This window comes from Rhinolophus sinicus, chromosome 3 (assembly GCF_057876585.1).
Source record: "Rhinolophus sinicus isolate RSI-liver-muscle chromosome 3, RSI-T2T, whole genome shotgun sequence".
Lineage (NCBI taxonomy): Eukaryota > Metazoa > Chordata > Mammalia > Chiroptera > Rhinolophidae > Rhinolophus > Rhinolophus sinicus.
This window is the reverse complement of record NC_142503.1, coordinates 53,093,088-53,106,732: the sequence shown is the minus strand read 5'-3', so window position 1 is coordinate 53,106,732 and position 13,645 is coordinate 53,093,088. Positions and strand designations below refer to the sequence as shown.

The 13,645-nt window shown below is 35.6% G+C and overlaps 1 protein-coding gene across 5 annotated transcripts in view; it reads right to left on the bottom strand.

Annotated features, from left to right (window-relative positions):
- The window catches only part of ATG10 (autophagy related 10), a 330,308-nt gene that overhangs the window by 69,360 nt on the left and 247,303 nt on the right, over nt 1–13,645 (bottom strand). For all 5 annotated transcript variants that reach the window (XM_088796595.1, XM_088796597.1, XM_019746380.3 and 2 more), the window contains one exon: nt 10,035–10,173. In XM_088796595.1, the coding sequence (XP_088652721.1) occupies nt 10,035–10,173 (139 nt within the window). The remainder of the gene's footprint in view (nt 1–10,034; nt 10,174–13,645) is intronic.

Sequence of the window (13,645 nt, the reverse complement as noted above, 5' to 3'; positions counted from 1 at the left end):
ATGACAATAATGATACAATAAAGTACAATGTAGGTTCCTTTCCCAAGCCTTCATCATTGGTTTGCTAATCATAGCTCACACCTTCATGCTCAAACACATACAAAAGTTCGTTTTGCATTCTTTTATACAAAACAAAAAATTGACCTCATCATTAATGTCTTTAACTGTGCCATACACAATTGATATCTAAAATATATTCAAATATGATTGTGACTAATTAATAACTCCAAAAACAAAATGGAGCTTTCAGAAATCCCATTGAAATCAATGAACTGAGATAGCCAAATATACAAAGAACCACATCACAAAAACAGAGCTTAAATATGGCAGACACTTGAAGAATTTTATAATTTTGTATCTGTCTACCTATTTGTGAAAACTAAAGACCCAAACTTTAGCTCAAAATTAAATGCAGGCATAAACAAATACTTGGCTGAGTTCATTAACACATTACGTGCCTTCATATTCAGTTCAAGGTATCTTCAATCAGAAACTTTAAGCCCTGTTAAAAGGGTTTTCTGTCTGGCCTCAGCCAGAAGAGACATTACCATACTCGATCAACAACTCTCTAATTTCAGACCCTAGATATTCGACAGCACCAATTTGAACATGCTTAGAAATCTCATTAATCACACAGAGGCTGAGAAGCTCAGTAAAATCCCTTGCATACTTGAAAAAGTGAAGTAGAAGCTGAAATATTTCAGCAGTAACCCACAAAGTGAACATGGTAAATTAAGGTCATTTATTTAACAATAAGCACTTATTGAGTGCCTACTATGTGTCTCTATCACCTGGAATGGTAATACACATTTGAGCGAAAGGAATATTCTATCAGCAACCTAAAATGTCAATGACAAAAGAAGAAGAGACATTGGATGAAAAATAGAATAATTAAAAAGTACAAGCTTAAGCAACTGCCAGTAGCATTTAATTGAACATTTTCATATAAAACTTCTGGACTGAGTAATAACCTACATGTCAAGTAATCTATATATTACTCAAAATGTGCAGTTTTCTATATTACATTTCTCAAGGCTATTAGTTTTCATGAACCAAATACCAGTGTGAGATATTTCACTAGCCCTAACTCACTCTAGCACGCTGAAATCACCTTTATCCTACTGTGCATAGTTTGACAAAAATTTCCTAACACTTAAAATGAAGATTAGAGAAAGTATACATTATTTAGAGTAAGTTTTAGAATAATGTTCTTAATGTGGTCACTAGAAATAAAAAGGAGAGAGTGGAGTTTTCAAAATGAAATATGTCATAATTCAATATATTGTCTTCAGGAGAGCTTGAAAGATATAAAAATTCATGTCATACTCTACAGGAAGGCAGAGATGATGCTCCACCAAAGGGGAAAATTCATTTTTGCTTCAGTGACAAAATTACATTGTGATATGAAATGAGTGTTAATTGTTCATGTGCATTCATATCAGCTACTATGCTGGCCAAGTCCGCAACTTTTATTTATCCCCACATATATTTTTAGCATTTTGTATCTCTCTTAATCTGAGGAAATCGGAATGAAAATTCCCCAAATACAGATTCTTTTCACTTATGTATGACAACAATTAATTAACTTCATTCACATGTTCCTTAAGTTTTGGTTGTTATTTGAATTACAGCGTCATGCAGTAAAATACATACATACATACATACATACATACATACATACATACATACATACATACATAAACAAACAAAAAACGAACAGGCGATGGAATTTGAGCCTCAACTGCTTAGTTTTCTATGTACCCTTGAATAAATCATTTAACCCCTCCACACACTCAGTTTTTATGTCTGTGCATGAGGATAATAACAATTTCTACTTTATAATGTTATTGTGAGGATCAAGATATATAAAACTCAGCTAGCATTGTTGAAAGGTACTGTGTCAAGTCCCAATTCTATATTAGCTCACAATCTTCAAACTTTTATGAAGTTGGTATTATTATTATTATCTCAGTTTGTGGGTGTTTTATTTTCTTTTCAGATGATGAAAGAAAGGAAACAAAAAGTTCAATATCTTCGCCAAGGTCATACAGTTGGTAAGTAGCAGAGCTAGGAATCAGAACCAAGGCTTTCCAGCTCCGACTGGGTACTTTTACCACTACACAGTACGTCTCTGTACCCAGGAGCTCTTTGTAAACTGTAAAGTGACACACACATATTAGTTGTGTTGTTGCTGTTGCCACTACTAGTTTCCACTGACACTGCCTAATCTAGGAGTATCTAGAATTTTGCCTTTCCTGGTTTTCGTACTAGGCCTGGGCCTACCTTTCCCTTATCACTGCATGGACAAACCTAAAGTCCAGCCAAGGCCTCTCTTGATTACTCCAGCTCAAAGTAATGTCTGTCTTCTGCGCCCTGGTAGCAATTTTTTTCCCCAGCTTTATTCAGATATAATGGACATATAACATTGTCATAAGTATAAGGTGTAGAACATGATGATTTGATATACATATATATAGGGAAATGATTCCCACAAGAAGGTTAGTTAACACATTTATCATATCAGATACCTTTATTTGGGGTGTGTGTGTGGAGGGAGAACATTTAAAATCTACTTTCTTAGCAACTTACAAGTGTACAATACAGTATTGTTAACTGTAGTCACCATACTGTACATTATATCCCTAAAACTTATTCATCTTATAACTGACAGTTTGTACCCTTTGACCATTTCCCCATTTCCCCCACCCCCAGCCTCTAGCAAACACCAATCTACTCTCTGCCTGGTGGCAATTGTTACCTCTCTTACAGCCCTTAACATATGCTACTTGTTACCATGAATTTCAGGCCTGACTTTCCCTCATTAGACTGTAAGCTCCTTGAGGGCATCATCCATGTCTGATTTCCTTTATTCCTCTCTGCATTCCAGAAACATCTTCATGCCTTGTTCATAAATATTTTCCAGTAGTTGGACAGATGAACATTCAACATTAATCTAGAGCAATTAGCACAATTTACTACTAAGAATCAAGACTGGACAATCATGATAAAAAAATTCATTGGTTAAACGTTCTGTAATTATAATTTAAAAACCTCATACTTTATGTATAAATCCATAGTATTAAGTAGATTCAGATGTAGTGGATACTTATTTTATTTTTCAATAACCAAACATACTTCCAATTTGGGAGAGAAATTCCAAAGTAAGTGGAAAGTAGGGCCCCATTTTGCACCATTAAAGCCCAGAGGCATCCCCTCACCTTGTCATTCTAATGCCTTTAGTTACTCTATGATGGACCCTTCCAATAAGTCCTTTACTGTTTACCATGGTCAGGTTCAATTATCTGCAATTAAGTATACCTAACTATTTTAACCCAAATAAATTGTTTAAAAGTCTTGTTTAATAATCACCTATTTTCAAAATTATGAGCCCCCATTTTTTTTTTTTTATTAAATTTATTGGGGTGACAATTGTTAGTAAAATTACATAGATTTCAGGTGTACAATTCTGTATTACATCATCTATAATCCCATTGTGTGTTCATCACCCAGAGTCAGTTCTTCCATCACCATATATTCGATCCCCCTGACCCTCATCTCCCACCCCCCACCCCCCACTCCCCTTACCCTGTGGCAACCATCAAACCATTGTCTGTGTCTATGAGTTTCTGTTTCTCATTTGTTTGTCTTGTTCTTTTGTTGCTTTTGGTTTATATACCACCTATCAGTGAAATCACATGGTTCTCTGCTTTTTCTGTCTGACTTATTTCGCTCAGCATTACACTCTCAAGATCCATCCATGTTGTCACAAATGTTCCTATATCATCTTTTCTTACTGCCGAATAGTATTCCATTGTGTTTTTTAAATGTTATATATTTATGTAGTCATTTTGAGTAGAAAATAAATGTAAGATGTCTTTTAGTGCATGAGAAAGTTGACGAATGTTACAACTGATTTTTATAAGAAATAGAATACACCCAAAAAATAGCACAAAGAGGAGTAATTTTGAGTCACTTTAAACCAGGGGTGTCCAAACTTTTTTTCAACGTTTTTCACCAAGGGCCATATTCGGTAAAATACACCAATAGCCGGGCCACTCACTCGCGATGAAGTACGTATTGCCTCACCTGGTTTATTTAAGTAAACTAAATATATTTTTGGAATTTGCTGTGGGCCAATAAAAAATGGATCGCGGGCCGCACTTGGCCCACGGGCCGCAGTTTGGACACCCCTGCTTTAAACTGTGCACACACTGTGTTAAGAATCATATAATAATGCAAATGATGCTCTAACCTCTCATTTAAATTAAGTTAAATACTTAAGGTAACAGAAATACATACAAGACCTTCTTGAGGAATCTTTTAATCAGAGACTGTCCCAAGGGAAGCAGCATTAGGTCCACAAGATACCTGAGACATCACCTCTGAGATATCTCTTCATCAGAACTGTGAAGACCATACCTGCCACCAGATGGATGAAGACCAATGTTCGGTCTGTGGGTTCTAAAGCAGAAGACACTATACTTTCTATCCTATCTAAAGTATGCTGTAGTGTTCACTTCGGCAGCACACATACTAAAGTATGCTGAGGGTTTGATTCCAACCTCTTGGTCTGACACCCCAGTACTGAGCATTTTGTATTTCTGGCTCTCTTCAGACTTCCTTACTCACAAAACATTGACCTATCCTGCCTGTAGCAGCACTTTCCCTATCCTTATTCCACCACTCAACTGGTCTCCTTCCCATGGAGCACGCAGGCTCCACCTTCTCAGCATAGCACCTAGCTATGAACTTGAAGAACTCTGTGACTTTAAAGGAGGAGAAAAGCAATAAACTAGTTTCAAGTTGTGCAGTGAATTTTTTCAGCATATTTTAAAAATAGGCTAATAAGTTTTGTGCTATACACACAGTAGGCATTCATTCATGTATATTTTAGTGGATGTTTCAAACAGGGTTGGTTCTGCCAAGAGTAAGCCAAGAAGTGTTTCTTCCTTTTGGACCACAACACAGACATTCGTGGGTGCAGGAACACTAATGTATAGTCTCTTGCAGGTAAGAAAATACATCACTAGCCTTTAATGTCCTCTTTCTGGCCTCTGGATCCATTTAAAATCTGTTGCTTTTTCTGTATACGGTGTTTTATACTAACATGGGATAGAATAAACCTCTTAGCTAATTAGCTGTCCCTGTAGTTTTGTTTCACATTTTTTCTCACACCTTTTCGTCAATACACTTTTAAATCAGGGCTTGATTTTTCAATGAGATTCTCTTCCCATCATATGTTCTAACCCAGCATCCTACATCTACCCTAACTCCCCACAATGTTTCAAACACATGCATGGTTCAACAAATAATTTTCATTAAATTTCCTCTATTATTTGGACTTCTCAGTTCGAATATATTTTTATTAGTTAAATATTTTTTCATTATTTTTCTTAATAACTTTCACTATAAGTGAAAAAAGTGTAATAACTTCAAATTTCATTTCAATCCCTAGAATCTCTTTTTAATCTCCCAAAATTCATGTTCCATTTCACTATTATGATGTTGGCTAGATTTACTAACTGTTTACATAAATATAAGCGGCACATATGAGCTTTCTTAAAGAATCTCTAAAATCAAACAAGACTAAATTATCTGTCAAACCATTTTCTATTTTCTGCTAATTGTAATAATTAACTAGAATCATTTTTGCCTCAGTCTTTAAGTACCTCTCTAATCCACTTTTTCTTTTCCTGTTCAACAAGCTGCCTTAACTATCACTCTACTGCCAATGGTAATTTTCCCTAAAAATGTGTTCTTTCCAGCTCATTTTCTCTAAGAGGTTATTATAAAAACATTAAAATGATGCTACCAACAATACAAAAAATTCCTCTTCCTAAATTTCATTCTTCATAATTTTTTCTCCTCCTTCATCTATTCTGTTTTACTCAGTCATAATTTCTGCTCTAGGAAATCCCTCCACTGGTCCCATTCACTTCTGCTCAATCTTTCACTTTTTCTTTATATCCTCCAAGCCATTCCCATTCATTATCTCTCCCATAATTTGACCTCAACGTATCCTTTCAATCATTTCCTCCACAATCCATCTTAAGGGAACCCCTACTCCAAACTGGCTTCTCACTGTTCCCCAAATATGCCATGCTCTCTCCAGCCCTTCAGCTTGGCTCTCGCCCTTCTCCTTTTCTCCAATGTTTTTCCCAGCCTCTGAAAAGTCAGCCTGTTACCGTCCCTTGCAAGTTGTTGGGCAGAGCTATGTATATTTTACTTTCATTCTCTAACTTTCTCCAACCCCCATCTTTCTCATGTTCCTGTCCTTCTCTTCTTTGCACTCCAAAGAGCCTCTTGTTCGGACCATAACAAGCCTATTCCTCCTTCTCCTTGGTGACTCACTGCTCTAATTCCAGACTTCCCATTATTCTTCCTTTGTGCTGACCTTTACCTTGTTTTGGTTTATACTGCCTCTGAGAAGGAGTTATTATTTGGCTATGTCTTTTGCCCTGTTTCTCCATGAGCAGCCATTAGGCGTGTAACAAGTGGACAAATCTTTCACATGAAATATCTAGGTTACATTTTTAATTCTATACCCTTATTCCCTGGGCCAGTAATAGAATGGATCTACAGAAAGAAAAGACATTCAGTTACTGAATGGGAGAAATGTTTCCTTCCCTATTCAAAAGCGGCCCCTCTAATTAAAGAAATATGTCAAAACGGTTCCTAAGAAGAACCCATATGTCAGCCAAAGAATTAAATATTTTGAAAATGAGAAGAACCACTTGGTCTATTTTTCATAAGAGATTGAGAACAAAGGAAAAGAAGAGGCACAGAGAAGAAATTAATAAGAATTCAAGCTGAAATAAACATGGAAATCTCTAGTTATATCAATCAAAGGGGGACTATATAAGCTTAGGACTCTGCTGAAACCAAAACAATTATATATATATACCTAAGGTTATTACTACATTTCTGACATTTTTCCATCAGCTTTTGACCAAAGCCAAGTCCCCAAAAGGGAAGATGGAACATAAAAAGTTGACGGAATGGTGGGGAGTACCTAGAAGCCTTTAGCATGGTACAAATAATTATTTAACACAGTGTGATTCAAAAATAGTGGAAGAAAAAAAAAACAAAAAACAGTGGGCACTTAAAGATATCCATGCTTTGTGAGAATGAACTTCACAAACTATGAAGCACTACATTCAAATGTAGGCTATTTATTATTACCTGCCTCTCACCTATTGCTAGGTAGCAAATGGTATTAATCATGTCCTCCACCTCTCCCAAACCTGAAATGACAAGAGTAGTTAGGGAAAGAAAAAGATCAAGTGGCATGTTAGCTGAGTCTCAGGCAGTAGTTGGTTGGACTGACATTTGACAATATAGAGGAATAAGAGATTATCACAGTCCAATAGATTTGCACTTCAATAAACAGAATTGTACACTTGAAAGTAATATAATATTGTATGCCAATTGCAATTGAAATTTTTTTTAAATTATTTTTTAAAAAGAAAGAAAAATAAAAGCATCTCATTCCAGCAACTTCTACATAAAGAAAAGAACAAAGATTTCTTCTGGAATCTAAGCCAGTTGATAAAAGAAAAGGTAATGTCAATTTAAATGGGAATTACTACTTGTCCCCCACCCCCCCAAAAAAAGAGGTACTGGAAGAAAATTCACAGTAAACCAGAGGAACTGATTTTTACTAGCAACCAAATGCAAAAGAAATTCTAAATATCTGCCAAAAACAAGGCTAAGCGAACTATTTCTGATGCAACAAAAAAAAAAAGACCCCTGGGCAAGAAATTTTATAGTCATCCTCCTTTCTAGGTCGGAACTCTCTTAGAATGAGACAAAGAAAAATCTGGACCTGGAATAGGAGAAAGATGTTAGGAATCCACGTACTTCACTGACAGAGATTTGTTTAACACACAGATGAAAAACCAGAAAAATCAGATATCACAGAAAAAGGGAATGGATTGAGGGGAATAAATAAAAAAGTATGACTCCAGAGTAAAGGGCAATACATTTTTAGAATACCCATTAAGTTAAGTTAGATGGAAAAGAGAAAAGAAATTAATAGAATATGATAAAGGAAAGAACCATTTTTCATGTTTCGCTACAAGAAAACATTCAGTATGCTCTGCGAAGATAAAATTTGATGTTTTAATGTACCTGAACAAGCACTAAATGAACTCTGGAATTAAAAAAATTTCTGATGCTCATTCGATATAACACAGAATGGGGTGGGGAGGAGAACAAGGAATGCTTCCTAACAAAATCAATGACTTGTTTTGGTTTTCCTTTATTAAGCATAATAAAGGGAACCTTAAAAGCATATAAATAGCACCCAAGAATGCTAATTTTTTTTAAGGAATAGAAAACCATCGTGAAGAAAAGATCTGAGGAAGTACACAAATTTCATTAAAATATAATTGGACTTGCAGGAACAATTACTGTGCTGTACTGTAAGGGGAGCTGTTGGCACGTAAGAGCAAGGCCCACGTCTGAGCTCATCCAGCAGCCTGGGCAAGACCCACTTCCCGCTAGAAGCAGTCATGTTTCAACACCTCCAATTCCCTAATGCTGACAAGCTAAACAACTTGTTTTGTCTCTGGGAGCTCTTCTCTGGTGATTAACTGCTTATGGTGAATACTAATTATAGGAAAGTACAGTATTGAAGAAGTCATGTCCTATTTCCTCTACCTGCAGCCTCGACGTCTGTGAATCTAGAAGGTACTAGGTAGAGCCATGATAAACCAAAACCAAGAAAGACGTTTTCTGCCCCCACTCTGGTAAATAACTGTATTTCCTTCTACTTATTAGTATAACGCAGCTCACTGACAAGAAGCCTCCTTTAACCTCTGGGCTCCAAACCCAATAGAATTACAATAAAGTGAGTGTGTTAAAGGCCCATAATAATCATATGGATAAATCTGCAGTGAGAGTTTGTAAATTAGTGAACTCTCAGTGTCCTCAATTCCCCATGTCCCATGTTGAAAATTTACCCCAAATTGTCAGTTCTTAGGAATTGCACCTCAGATTAAAATCTTCTCACCAGGGAGTCTATGAGAATTTGTTCTTGTGTTTTAAATCCTAAGTGCTTTGTTAAACCGCCAACACCGCAAAATTAGAGACCATTAAACAATATAAGGCAGCAAGTGATTAAATCTACCAAATACACATTCAAAGCAGCTTAAGCTACTTTTTAATTAAAAATAAAATATCACTGGCTAAATTCAGATGTCTGAGCTATCCAGACAAAGTTAGAAGGCTGCTCGAAATGGCAAGTGCTGCTGATAAGACCAGACAGAAAAGGAGACATAGGGTAGGGGTTGGCTGGGGAAGTGGCTCTTGTTGTCCCTGGGCCTGGGACTGGCAGGGCCTCGAAATGCTGACCCGAAATGTTGACCCCTGTGCGGTTGGAGGACATGAAGGAGAAGTCGCACAGCGATGCAGGGTGAAGACTCCATGCGGTTGCTGATTAAATAAGCTTTATTAGCAAAGGCCTCCGAAGAGACAGGGTGTTTCCACCTTCTTGGCAAGAGGAATGAGTTGAGTAACAGCATTGCAGAAAGCTAAGGCACTGGAGATGTATAGATGGCCAAAGGAAATATTAGTGCTATGTTTCAGTAGAGCTTAAACTAATTGATAAATGGTTCTTGAAATAATTATTAGCATTGGGGGAAGAAGGTATGGGGGCTTTTTTGTTAATAGGATCACTTGAGATGGAAAGAAATTTTTACTGTAAATTTAGAAGTAAATAAACATTGTAGCTTTAAGTTGTTCTTACTTGTTTAAAGTAAAGGAAAAAAAGGGCCAGGGGGCTTAGTCAACGTTGGGCAGAAGGCCAAGAATCTGAAGATCAGACTTAAGGCTGGGATGATATCATTCACTCTGAAGTCTCGATACTCTCTTTCTAAAGCCTGAGAAAAGTTACTGGTAAAACCTTACCTCACCCACAATTTTCTTATTTTTAACTCTCATTTTTTCCCTCTCATGAACAATTTTCTAAATCTGCTTTCTGCCTTAATATGTAAATGTTATGGATTTACACTGAACTTCCAACATGGTCTTACCTAAAAAGCTTGCCCTGAAGTAAAGCACAGGCACTTGGTAGCTACAGGAATGTAAGACATGATACTCGTATTTAATCACTTCGGTTGCTGCTGTGGTGTCAGTCACTTCAAAGTCATCCAGGGGTAACTCTAAAGCCTCCTGAAAAAAAAGCAAAAACAAAAACAAAATGCGTTTGTCAATTAAAACAAAAAGTACACTAATGTGGAGAGAGAAAGATGGGTTTTCTTCTTGCAGAATAACAGTTAAATAAATATAGAACTATGAGGTAAGGAAGAGGGAGTTTCCCACATTAATGTTTAACATTTGAGTCCTGGGTAAATAGTAAAACCAGAAAACATTAGCATTAAGTAATTCCAGATTGTTTTTGAGAGACAAAGCAGGTCTGGGTAAAGAAACAGGAAGGAAAAAAAAAAAAAAAAAAAAAAGATCTATTGCAAAGGCAACTCAGAAAAATCTTTACTGTTCAATTTTAGCAACAAGATGATGGCTATACAAGCTACCTTCTTCCTTACCTGTGAAAGCTAAAAACATCCTAACAATTGAACAAGAGGCTGTGAAATGTCCCTAAAGATTCTATTGTACTTGCCAAAAGATGATTCATTGTGTGCCGAACAATTCCCAGTTCCATTTTGAATAAGAAAGTTATTTTGCAAGAGGTTGAGTTTGTTAGGTACATTTCAAAACCTGAGCTGAATCTCTCTTCTTTATTATTGTGCTGTCTTTGGTATGCTTCTACAACAAATCTTTATTTATAATAGAGTAGAAGGCAAATATTAATGTTAGCTTAAATAGGGTTTTGTAAGCAAAGATGGTTATAGCCAGTTTCTGTCTCACCTAATCATTCTTTACTGGTTGATTTTTTTATGATGTGTTGGGTTTCTTAAGAATGTATCTTAATGTTTAGAAGCAATTAAATAGACATGTTGAGTCTGGTTCAACCCACATTCATTTATTTATTTGTATTGAAGAATTTCCTTTGAAATTAAGTTAGTAAAAGGAAAGAAGCAGGTTGGTTTGGCTCATTTCTCTCTCTCATTAAAACAGTAACAATGACAATGAACAATCAGAACGAGCTACAGGTAAGATTTCAAACTTTATCAATTTGAAATAAGGTTTCCTGTGGAGATAAATAAAGCCACAGACTGCTTTCCAGATCTGTTTCTGCTTTACCAATTCCCCATTCACCATCAATTCATTGGGGGAGATATTACACTAGATAAATCACAACTGGAGATAGTTACAAAATAGTTTTTCACTAAATTCCAGTAAATACTATCAATTAAGCACAATGAATTAAATAACCAGAGAGAAATCACTGAACTAAATATTCCAGTACAGAAAATTAATACACTAGCAAGAAAGAGTTTTTTCTGTTTGTTTATTGAAGTTTGTATTCGGCAAAGGTATTTATACCATCTTTTAAGGCAATTCTTTTAACCAAATTCTTTCTTTTTTGTCAACAATTGGGTTGTTTAGCATTTCTAATTTCTTCTCTTTCTTAACATTATAAAACATTACATCTTAGTGATAAAAAATAATTACAAACACTAAACAAGTACATAAAATAAAAAGTAAAATTCCCCTCATCCCAGCAGTTCTATACCTCAGATTTGTAACCATTTTTAACAGGTCACTGTGTATTTTTTCAGACTTTTTTCTACTTCTTAGCCTACAAATGCACACACACACACACACACACACACACACACACACACACACACACAACTACTGCCAGTTAAATCATGCTGTATATACATATGGTCCTTGATTTGATTTTTCACTTATGGGCATCCTACCATGTGCTGCCATGTCAGTGCTGCAGATTTTGATCCTTTTAATGGTTTTACTATGTTCCATTGTATTACTATGCCATAGGTTTTATTTTTTTAACATTTCTATATTGCTGATATTTTAGGTTGATTATAATTTTCTGCTACTACAACTAATGCTGCGATGAATATCTTAGCACATATATCCTTCTGCACCTCTGTTTTTCTGTGGTGCAGATTCCTAAAGGCAGCATTTCTGTATAAAAGGATATGTGCATTTTAAATTTTGATACTTCCAATCTGTCCTCAGAAGAAGGCTGTATCAATTTATATTCTCAACAAAAAGTATGAGACTGTCCTTTCCCATATCCCATAAATACCGAATGTTATTTTTGTTTTTAATTTTTGCCTATTTGATGAATTTTTAAATGTCAATTTTTTTGTTTAATTTCTAGGTTCTTGATTATTAGTAAAAGTGAACATCTATTCATGTTTATTGGTAATTTGTATTCTTCTGTGATTATCCTTTCTTATCCTTTGCCTATTTTTGTGATATTCAGTGTTCATTTTCCTCATTGAATTATATAAATTATTTGTATTTAATTTATATAATTCCAAGGAATTAGAAATAATAACTCCATTTGAGATATAGACATAGATAAACAGGTGTGCAGGAATGTGTGATAAGTATATGTATAATGCATAAAACATTTTCACTCAGGTTTCTTTTAACTTTGTTTCTTGTACATTTTATCTTTTTTTTCTTCTTTTTTATACTTTTTATGTAGTTAAATCTGTACATTTTCTATTTGCAGCTACTGAGTTGCCTATCTTCATCAGAAGGCATCCTGCTATGAAGTCACCTCTATAAATTTATAAAAATGTTTAACTCCTTTTTTCTACACGCACATATTCTCACCCACACATTTTATTAGTTTCAGGTGTACAAAAGAACATAATGATTAGACATTTATACACCTCACGAAATGATAACCCCAACAAGTTTACTACTCACCTGACACCTGCGCACACATTTTAAAATTTACATTTAGACAATGAATCCATCTGAATTTTGTTTTTGTATATGGTATGAGGTAGGAATTTTTCTCAGATTATTTCTAATAGTCCAATAGTTCATTTTTCCCATTGATTTTTAATGCCACGTTGACTATAAATTAGATTTGTGTGTGTGTATGTGTGTTTGTGTGTGTGTATTCATTCCCTATTCTTCTCTATTGAGATATTTCTTCTTAGAGCATCACTGCTAAGTTCTTAAGTAAATACTGAATTGGGTCATTAATTTTTGCAGAAAACTACACAATTATACTGCCTGAGACTCAGTCCTGATAGGGAGGATAAAATTCCTGGAAAGAATGTCCTTCACCCAAACTCAAATTAAGCACTCAGGTGTATGTTGGGGTTGACACTAGGTACTTGCAACTGGTGATCAATTAGACATAGATCTAGGTTCTCTGGAACAATTAGGAGGGCCAAGGCATAAGAGAGAGGGGCCAGAACAAGTTTCCTGAAGAGCCTATTCGTGGTTTCACTCCAGTCAATGTCCTCACTGGCAGCTGAGGGCCTCATGGGATTTGAAGGCTGGAATGTTTGTCCTCTAATTGAGAGTGCTGCTGTGTCACCCAGCCCCTTGCTCTGGGCAGCCATCTATGAGAAAAGACATTTTTACATACTTAACTCATATTCAATGAATTTGAATCCTTGGTCTGCGTCTGCGAGGCTCTTTCCATCATTTGTGTTCACTTTTATGATACCCACACAAATAATCACCCCCTCAAGCCATGCAAGTTGGAAATCACAGACTTCCACATATTTTCTGCTTC